At 44.8% G+C, this 8,398-nt stretch overlaps 1 protein-coding gene across 3 annotated transcripts; it reads left to right on the top strand.

Annotated features, from left to right (window-relative positions):
* Positions 1-641: 641 nt before the first annotated feature.
* Positions 642-8,166, top strand: p2ry6 (pyrimidinergic receptor P2Y6). 3 transcript variants are annotated; one of them, XM_028961552.1, is made up of 2 exons: positions 642-709; positions 5,904-8,166. In XM_028961552.1, exons 1-2 carry the CDS (start codon positions 694-696, stop codon positions 6,938-6,940), a joined length of 1,053 nt encoding a protein of 350 aa, XP_028817385.1. In that variant the 5' UTR covers positions 642-693; the 3' UTR covers positions 6,941-8,166. The 3 variants fall into 3 exon arrangements, with proteins under 3 accessions (XP_028817385.1, XP_028817386.1, XP_028817387.1); XM_028961553.1 differs by having other exon boundaries at positions 670-804; XM_028961554.1 differs by lacking the exon at positions 642-709 and adding an exon at positions 2,347-3,121.
* Positions 8,167-8,398: the final 232 nt, after the last annotated feature.

Below are 8,398 nucleotides of genomic sequence, written 5' to 3'. Positions count from 1 at the left end.
TTCTGAGTTTTAACAATCCTATTCTTGGTACAAGTGGAAAGTGGAAGACAGAATAGGAGAGTGCACTAAAGCTTTCAGAGATACGGGTTTGACCGAATTTGCTTCTATTGCCAACCAATTGATTTGAGCATCTGATGCTTCGGACTGAAGCCAGTATTTGAGGATCCTAATATTAGATACCCAACAATAAAACCTGTGGTTGCCAGTGGTGACCAAGCGGTGGGGCAGTTGTGGCCTAGCGCTTAAGGAAGCGGCCCCATAATCACAATTTGGCCGGTTTGAATCCCGATCTGCCAAGGTGCCACTGAGCAAGGCACCGTCCCCAACACTGCTCCCCGGGCGCCTGTCATGGCTGCCCACTGCTCACCAAGGGTGATGGGTTAAATGCAGAGGACACATTTCACTGTGTGCTGTGCTGCTGTGTATCACAAGTGACAATCACTTTATTAACAATTAAAATGAGGTAAGGCTAGCCCACCAAGTTTTCTTGGTCTTTGTAAGTTCCGAAGGCATTTCTAGCCTCCCCCTGGCTTTGGAGCCGCGGCCAGGTGCGTCCGAGCGACCTGGTCTGGCCCCGCCCACCAGGCTCGGCCCCGCCCACCAGGCCGGCCACGCCCACCACGCCCCGCTGAGCGCCGCAGTGGAGAGCGAAAGCAGAAAGCGGAAAGCAGAAGGGGAAGCGCGGCTCGTGTCATGTGCTCCAGCGCCGGTAGGTCTATATACTCTGTAGGTGGGTACACGCTGCAGATAAACGACTTGTTTGCGCTGAAAGGCGTTGATCGTGCCGCAGTCCTCCAGGCAGGGGTGAGTGGCCAAACTTTCCTCCTTCCACTTCTACCATTATATTTCCGACACGATCGCTCTTAAGCCTTCGTAATAATATTCTCGATTTTGTACAATAATAACATTATTACTAATAATTAACAGGAAACAATCTCACTAATGAAATACTGCATGCGTGAAGTGTTCAGAAGTGGACACTAGTCACAGCAAACAGTTGGCAGAATTATTGATTGAAAAATAGATTCAGATGTTAATAATGTGTCATTTTTATTTCGAAAATTAACGGTAGAGAATATAAGGAGCTTCCTTGCTCGGATGTATTACATCCCAGTCTTTGCAGTTGCAGTTGTATACAGTCTTATTTAAAAGCATTTGTCTCTGTTGAAATGGACTCCAGAAGTATGCAACCCTAAACTGGATGAGTGCTTTGAATTGACGGATGGATGCTGATACAAATATTGAATTGCTCGATTTTTTGCAATGTCTGGTGATTGGGAAGACAGGGCAGAGGCTTTCACCTGTTATGTCAGAATTCCTTCAATGAATAAAACTGTTTAAACGGACGGACGGACGGGAAGTGAAGGGCAGTCGCATGGCTCTTGACAACACAAGCTTCTGATGGAGAGTCGTGCGCTGGGTGCAGCGTGTTATTTGAAATGTCTCATGCCTGCCTTGCAGCTCTAGTTACCTGCACTTGAAATGCAAACCCTGCTGTAGCCGTCTATACCAGGGGATTCCGACCCCCCCCCCCCCCCCCCCCACAAACTTATTTGCAAAATAATTCACAGCAGTTGTACATTTCTGTTTTTCTCTTTTTATTCTCCTTATTTTGCACAGTAGGCAATATAGAGCCTACACAGAGTTTACTCTTATACAGAGTTCTATTGGGTGTGTTATTGGGATTTTATCTAATTAATGTGTGTGTGTGTGTGTGTGTGTGTGGGGAGGGGGGGGTCGCAAGCCCCAGGTTGGGAGCCACTGGTCTATACATATCTCAGTGGATTGTGCATGCATAGAGATCAGGTAGCCTCACATAAATCACACATGACAAGGTGACTAGGTCCTTATAGAGGATACTGGTTGATAAAAAATAAATTTCAATTAAAATAATTGATATAGTCTATGTATTGGGTCATTTGGTCATTTCCTTGTTTTCTAATGAAAATAGAATAAAAGTACAAAAAAATAATAGTTCCTCTATGTAGATATTCCATCTTTAACAGCTATTTTCAGCTACCAGAGTCATTTACAACATGAACAACATCTGAGTTTTAACCTATTTCATGACTTTTTATGGGTGGGGAACAATTGTTTGGTGCATCAAAAAGATATTTATGACTCTGAATAAAATTTGGAATCGTAGTGTAGGTCTGTTTTCTTCCTTTTGGGTAAGATATCTAAAACTGCATCAGTGAGGTGAAGAGTTGTCCTCTGGCACCCATAGATAGACATAGCAGCTGTAACTGCTTCAGTGTTTTTCACTCTGTATGAAGTTCATGACCTTTAGATCATCTCTGTTTTTTTTGTTTTTTTTTGTCTTTTTTGGCTTCCTAGATTTAAAAACCTCTCAGGATTTGACTCCAGTCTCTTGTCATAATGGTGTTGTGGTGACGTAACTATTTTAACTGTTGTCTAGTTGTGAGACAAGGAAATAAGGAGGCACATGTATAGGTTTAAAACCTCCAATATCAGGAAAAGTGTATGTTGCTGATTGTTGTTTACCCCACTCTAGATTGAAGTGTGTCTCACTACTTATCTGAGGCGTGAACTAGGTCCTTTTATTACCCGTCGGCGTCCGCTCCACGTCCTGTATCGTCTCCAACGGCTTGATACACTCGCTGTAAAGCACATCCTGTGTAAATAAGGCTCGGCCTTCGGCCCTTTAGGTAGCAGCCGTTCAGGGCCAATGCCACATCGGCATATTTTTTACTCTTGTCCCCTTTTACACCTAAACTTAATTCTACAATTGAAAGATTTTAGTAGCTCAGATTTTAATTTTTTTTTTACAGGAAGAACGTTTCTCAATTTCACCACCTAGTAATGGCTTGTTTTTCGGCCTGCCCCCCTTTCTTGCCCCAAACCTGCCAGGACACATAAAACATGCTGTTCCTGCCTGGTGGGGAATCGTTGTAAGGCAGAGAAGAATTTCACAGATCTGTGTTGGTGTGAGTTGTACAATACAGATCCACGATAGTGTGCATACTGTTAAAAGGCGGAATATTGTGAAACTGTGCGTGTCAGCGCCTAAAGATAATGAGCGTTGGGATTTGGAGCACGGACGCCGAGACTAGACATCCTCCCACGCGCTGGCACTGAAGAGCTGAAGGGCAAAAGAGAGGCAAGTTTAGGGCATTTACTTTAGACTCCGGTTTCTTAATTCATCATCGGGGTCCTTAGGAATAAACTCACAGAAACAGGTTAGGGCTGCTTTCTTGTTAGCTGTGGATTGGGAGGATCCAAATAACTCACTTCTCAACTAGATTATTGGCTGTTAACATCCCTATGTTAAACTAACATCTGAAATGTCTTATTAGAGTAAATGCTATTGAAAACACTGCCTTATTGAGTAACTTTGGATAAAGGCATCAGACTGAATTTTGGAATTGGAATGTACAGTACAGGCCAAACGTTTGGACACACCTTCTCTTCCAATGTGTTTTCTTTATTTTTATCACCATTTACATTGGTAGATTCTCACTGAAGGCATCAAAACTGAATGAACACATGTGGAGTTATGTACTTAACAAAAAAAGGTGAGAGAGAGGTGTTTAGCACCAGAGGTGTTTAGCACTTGTTGGCCCCTTTGCCTTCACTCTGTGGTCCAGCTCACCCCAAACCATCTCGACTGGGTTCAGGTCCGGTGACTGTGGACGCCAGGTCTCCACTTTTTGTTAAGTACATAACTCCACATGTGTTCATTCATAGTTTTGATGCCTTCAGTGAGAATCTACCAACGTAAATGGTCATGAAAATAAAGAAAACAGAAAATGAAAAGGTGTGTCCAACCTTTTGGCCTGTACTGTATATATATTAATGCTCATATTGACACAGAAGAGTGGTAGTGGCCTAGTGGGTAACACACTCACCTGCCATTGTGTCCCTTAGAAAGACACTAAACAGACTGTAAATAGTTCTGGATAAGTGCATCTGCCATAAATGTAATTGTTAATGCAGTTTTATTAAACACACTGTGAATGTGGTTAATTATGCCTATTGTTTATTTTATACTGGATATTGACTGGTTACACAGAAATATTCTTGGGAAGTGTTATCTGATGTGAAATATGTTTCCTAAACCGGTAGTGTTTGCTTTTATTGACCCTGGTATACCTTGTGTTTGTTTAAGCATTGGACAGTAGCACAAAACGTTACCTGGTGACCTGGATAAGAATGATTAATTTTTTTAAACAACAACAACAACAACATTTATTTCTTATATAGCCCAAAATCACATACAGTATGTCTCAATGGGCTTTGACAGGCCCTACAGTTGACACCCCCCACACTTGACCCTGCAAATGGTGTCAGTGCAGGGTTTGATATGATATAATGATAAGTCCTACGGTTGTAGGGTTGGAGAAGTCCCGGATGTATTCAGTGTCATGGTCTAGATTACGTGTCCATAATGATGTTACTGGTCCATTTGAAGATCCCTGAAGCTGTAGTTGTAACGGTGGTGGTGGCTGTGGTGACCCTCTGGTTTGTTTCATGTTTTGTCCTTGTAAAGCAGTTGTCGGGAACCAGGATTTATTTGCTGGTCTCTTCACTGGGGTCTGCCGGTAGTCTGGGTGCTTGATTCCGTGTCTCGGAGAAAAACAAACAGAAGCAGCGGCAGACGGTTGCACTGTACGACCGATACTGAAATATGTGGTAATAGTGGTATATTGGTGCTACAGTGGCCCGGTACCCTAACAAGAAGATTCCACTGAAAGCAAGTGTAGGGAAGGGTTTCGTCATTTTAAAGTCTTCAAAATATCCCCAGAGTTCCGGGTCCTTGCTCTGGAAAATAGTACAAGTAGAAAAAGTTGGTCACCCCGGGTCCGAGTGAAAGTGTTAAATCTGCTTCGACTGTTGTGCCTGTGGTGAGGCGCAGGGTCCGGCCTCAGAATTAAATGCTGCCTCCTGTTGCAGCTGAAGGAAGGAGTCTGATGCATCTGCCTTTGCCAAAAGCAATTAGTGCCTGGATTTCCGTCATAAATCTGCAGCCAAGATCCCAGATTTAATAAAGTGCCTGTTCCCTTGCATGCACTGAGCTTTTATAAGCTTTTTGTAGAGGGTATGTGGATGTAGTGGTTCCCCACTGGGAGTTGTGTGTTCCTTAGTGTTTATACAGTATAAAGAGGTTTGCATGAACAGTATTAATAATATTCTAATAGTGCATATTGGGGTGGTTGTTTGCCTACTCATCTATTTCTACATTGTGGAACAAAACGAAAAACTTCACATGTGAAGAATGTAAATGAACACGAGAGGTTATGTAAGTAAGTAAAAAAAAAAAAAAAAAAGGCGTGGGGACCAGACTTCACTTGTCTTAACCTAAAGTTTTCCAGTAGTCCCGAGTTCCTTTACTGAAAACTTGCATTTCATAGAAAATGTAAAGTTTATAGTACATATGTTAAATAGAAATATACAAGTATTTAGCACGGCATAGTTGTCAGGTCTGACTAATAATTGTGTGGTAGTAGCCTAGTGGGTAACGTACTCACCTGTGAACCAGAAGACCCAGGTTCGAACCCCACTTGCTACCATTGTGTCCCTGAGCAAGACTCTTAACCCTAAGTTGCTCCAGAGGGGGACTGTCCCTGTAACTACTGATTGTAAGTCGCTCTGGATAAGGGCGTCTGATAAATGCTGTAAATGTAAATGTGTGATTCTATACATGCATTTTGTGCAGTGGCTGTTTAAATGATGCAGTTGTGGGATTCCCCATTCATTTAGATTGCAGTTTGGATAACTTTTTTCCCTGAAGAATTTGCAAGTTATTTTGTGTCCTAAATGACTTGAAGTGTAACATTTGACTGGTTAACTCAGAGTTCGGGTGTTTTCGTTTCATTCACGTTTCTACAGACAAGTGAGTGCCTTGAGTCTGTGACCTTGTTCTCTCTACTTTCGTTTCTCAGAATGTGAGACTGAAGCTGCTCACATGGCCTCTGCAGAAACTGTGGTGGCCGAAACCCTCAGCCCAGCTGGTCCCTCCAGCACCTTGCCCTCCTGCACCTACGACGAAGACTTCAAGCGCTTCCTCCTTCCTGCCATCTACACCGTGGTGTTCGTGGTGGGCCTGCCGCTCAACTTCACCGTCATCCTGCGCATCTGGAGGTCGCGCAAGTCGCCCACCCGCAACAAGATCTACATGCTGAACTTGGCCGTGGCCGACTTCCTGTACGACTGCTCGCTGCCGCTGCTCATCATCAACTACGCCAGCAACGATTACTGGCCGTTCGGGGAGGTGGCCTGCAAACTGGTGCGCTTCCAGTTCTACAGCAACCTCCACGGGTCCATCTTCTTCCTCACGTGCATCAGCTTCCAGCGGTACCTGGGCATTTGCCACCCGCTGGCCACCTGGCACAAGCGCGGAGGCTGTCGCCTGGCCTGGGTGGTGTGCGCCTGTGTTTGGGGGTCCGTCGCCCTGCTCTGCTTCCCCACCTTGCAGTTCGCCGCCACCGGCGTTCAGCGCAACCGCACCGTCTGCTACGACCTGAGCACGCCCGAGCGCTCGGATGAGTACTACCCCTATGGCATCGCGCTCACCTGCCTCGGCTTCCTCGTACCTTTCCTGGTGGTGGTGGTGTGCTGCGCTTTGATGGCCCAGGTGCTCTGCCGGCAGGGGGACAGCGGGCCGGGCAGGGCCGGGCACGACAAGAGGGTGAAAGCGGCCCGCATGATCATCATCGTGGTGCTGGTGTTCGCCGTCAGCTTCCTGCCCTTCCACGTCACCAAGACCCTGTACCTGCTGGTACGCACGCTGAGCCAGGCGCCGTGCCAGGTCAGGAACTTCTTCTCGGTGGTGTACAAGAGCACCAGGCCCTTCGCCAGCATGAACAGCGTGCTGGACCCCATCCTCTTTCACTTTACCCAGGCCAAGGTCCGTCGCAGCACGCACAGCCTCTTTCTGAAGATAACCTCCACCGTCAGGAAGAGCAGCAACACAGGGTAACCCTGACAAGCAGACCAGACCCCCCCCCCAAAAAAAAACAAAAAAACAAAAAACGTTACTGTGATTTATTATTCCCTTGGGAACCCAGGATGCATGCGGTTTCAACCAAGAGCACTCTGTCCACAAGACTGTCCCCAATGCTGTTCGTGCAGATCTATGTATGTACATATAGAACTGCTGCTTAGTTCCAGGGAAAACACTTGTTGTATGTATTCATTAAACATGGTGTAGAATTTTTTTTTAGGCATTTTCAGTATTTGGCCACTAGGAGGTGCGTGTGTGCCAAAGCAGCTCAAACTTCTGCCAGTGTTCCATCATCATTAAAACGGCCCTCATACATGTTGTGTTCATAACCCATCGGTACATACGTTGTGGGTACAGTGCGCCTGAATTATTATTTTTTTTATTGTGAACCTTTCCTTATTTTTGAGGTATTTACTCACTCACTTTCCAAATCCACTTATTCCAGTCGCGGCTGCCAGAGCCCATTCCAGGACACTGGGTGCAGGGACCACAGGGTGGGGCATCACACAGTCACAGCTACAGAGAATCCAGAGCCAATTCATAAATTGTACATGCGTCTGGACGTCAGGAAGAGCTCTGCTTTAGGAGGACTGCATTTTGCTATGGGGCAGTGGTGGCTCGTAATCAGAAGGTTGCTGCTTCGAATCCCGGTCCGCTGAGGTGCCACTGAGCAAAGCACTGCTCCCCGGTCGCCTTGTCATGGCTGCCCACTGCTCACCAAGGGTTAAAATCAGAGGACACATTTCGTTGTGTCACCGTATGCTGCAATGTTTCACAATGACAATCACTTCACTTTCACTAATAATGAAATAGTGTGTCATCAGTTTAATGTACAGTCTTATGTGCATCTTTACAACTGTCATGTACTTATATTAAAGTGGTTATAGCAACTATTGCAATGTGAGGTCAACCAGTGTGACACTTAGAGAATGTAACATTTATGTGTAATGTAGTGCATGTCTATTATTGGCATGTGTATAGCATTTAATGTGACTACAGAGATTTTTGGGTGTATATATATATGGTATTTTACAGAAAGTGAAACAGTGGATTCTAAATTCTAAATAGTGGGTTCCAATTCTAAGTAGTATTTAACAAATGCTTACATTTTTAAAATTAAAAGAATATTGTAAAGCAGTGTTAAGAATTTGTCCACAGTCTATGAAATAAATTCACTAATTCTAATAATTCTATTTTACAAAAAAAAACCTCATTGTGTCTTGGATTTTGTCTGTTTTGTCTTACACTTTCACCGAAACACAAGGTCGCATGAAAGGGGAGTCATATCGACGGAGTAACATGTTTTGCCCACAAGGGGGCGCAACTCCACTCTGCCGCTCCGAGGAGCACGACGCGATAAGGGCCGAACAAAGAGCTACTTAAAACTAGAGTCACAAAGAAGCCACAAAAGAGGGATTGTTTGTGGGATAGGAG

This window comes from Denticeps clupeoides, chromosome 19 (assembly GCF_900700375.1).
Source record: "Denticeps clupeoides chromosome 19, fDenClu1.1, whole genome shotgun sequence".
Lineage (NCBI taxonomy): Eukaryota > Metazoa > Chordata > Actinopteri > Clupeiformes > Denticipitidae > Denticeps > Denticeps clupeoides.
The sequence above is the reverse complement of the archived record's forward strand: the minus strand, read 5'-3'. Positions and strand labels throughout refer to the sequence as shown.